General features: G+C 39.0%; 1 protein-coding gene across 1 annotated transcript in view; it reads right to left on the bottom strand.

The window, feature by feature from the left end:
* LOC101852084 overlaps positions 1 to 1,008 on the bottom strand; it is a 5,311-nt gene that overhangs the window by 2,263 nt on the left and 2,040 nt on the right. Inside the window, exon 3 of the mRNA XM_005094298.2 lies at positions 438 to 591. Within this exon, the coding sequence (XP_005094355.1) occupies positions 438 to 591 (154 nt within the window). The remainder of the gene's footprint in view (positions 1 to 437; positions 592 to 1,008) is intronic.

The raw sequence follows: 1,008 nt of genomic DNA, 5'->3' as shown, positions 1-1,008 counted from the left end.
CACACACACACACACACACACACACACATTCAAACACACAAAACAACCCGAAGTTAGATTTTGGTGTAAAAACTTATGTTCGCCACCTTTGATCTCTTCATCAACACCTTGGAACAGAAGCAGCAGGAACAATTGTATTCAAATAGTGAAAGAATTCTCTTATAACGTTTTACTTTTATTATTTTGATTCGAAGTTTCTTCAAAAAGTAAAAAAAAGGACCAACAATACAACACTATTCATCTTGTCGCTATAGGATCTATTATTATTCCGAGAGCGATATGAATAGTGGAATATACAGTGGCGGTAATATTTTGTGCAAGGAATCATAATTTACTTTTTACTTTTTCCTTCCTCTGGTATCCTTAGGAATCATTAAATTCTTTAAAAAGGGTATGCATGCTATACAACCACACGAATTTCTCTCATTATGTCTGACCTGTGTCTCCTCCATTTTCTCTGTTGCGATTTCCAGGAAGAATTTCACTTTCCGGAAGCACTCTGCGGTATTCTCATTTCTTCCCCCGTGCCTCAGCGTTTTTCGTAAACTTGGGTTCGGTACTTCGCTCTCTTCCGGTAAAACAAATCCTCCTCTGCATTGTAGACAGAAAACAGCGATCATCATTTTCATTTTCATCATCATCATCATCATCATCATCATCATCATCATCATCATCATCATCATCATCATCATCATCATCATAATCGATGTCGTCGTCGTCGTCGTCATCACTATTGTCGTCGATGTTTTTGTTTTTAATCTGTCCTCATCGTCACGGTAACCACATTGAAGATGGCGATCGTTGACAATGATAATCCCAATCTACATAATGTATCTCGCAGGGAGAAATTTGTCTTGGTGCTATGTGCACTCACGTATACAAGACGGCACGAATATTACGTGCTGAAGCAAGCGCCTTCGCTCAGTAAAATTATATATTTTTTCTCACCCCCTCCTTCTCTCTCTCTCTCTCTCTCTCTCTCTCTCTCTCTCTCTCTCTCTCTCTCTG

This window comes from Aplysia californica, unplaced genomic scaffold (genome assembly GCF_000002075.1).
Source record: "Aplysia californica isolate F4 #8 unplaced genomic scaffold, AplCal3.0 scaffold00079, whole genome shotgun sequence".
NCBI lineage: Eukaryota > Metazoa > Mollusca > Gastropoda > Aplysiida > Aplysiidae > Aplysia > Aplysia californica.
The sequence above is the reverse complement of the archived record's forward strand: the minus strand, read 5'-3'. Positions and strand labels throughout refer to the sequence as shown.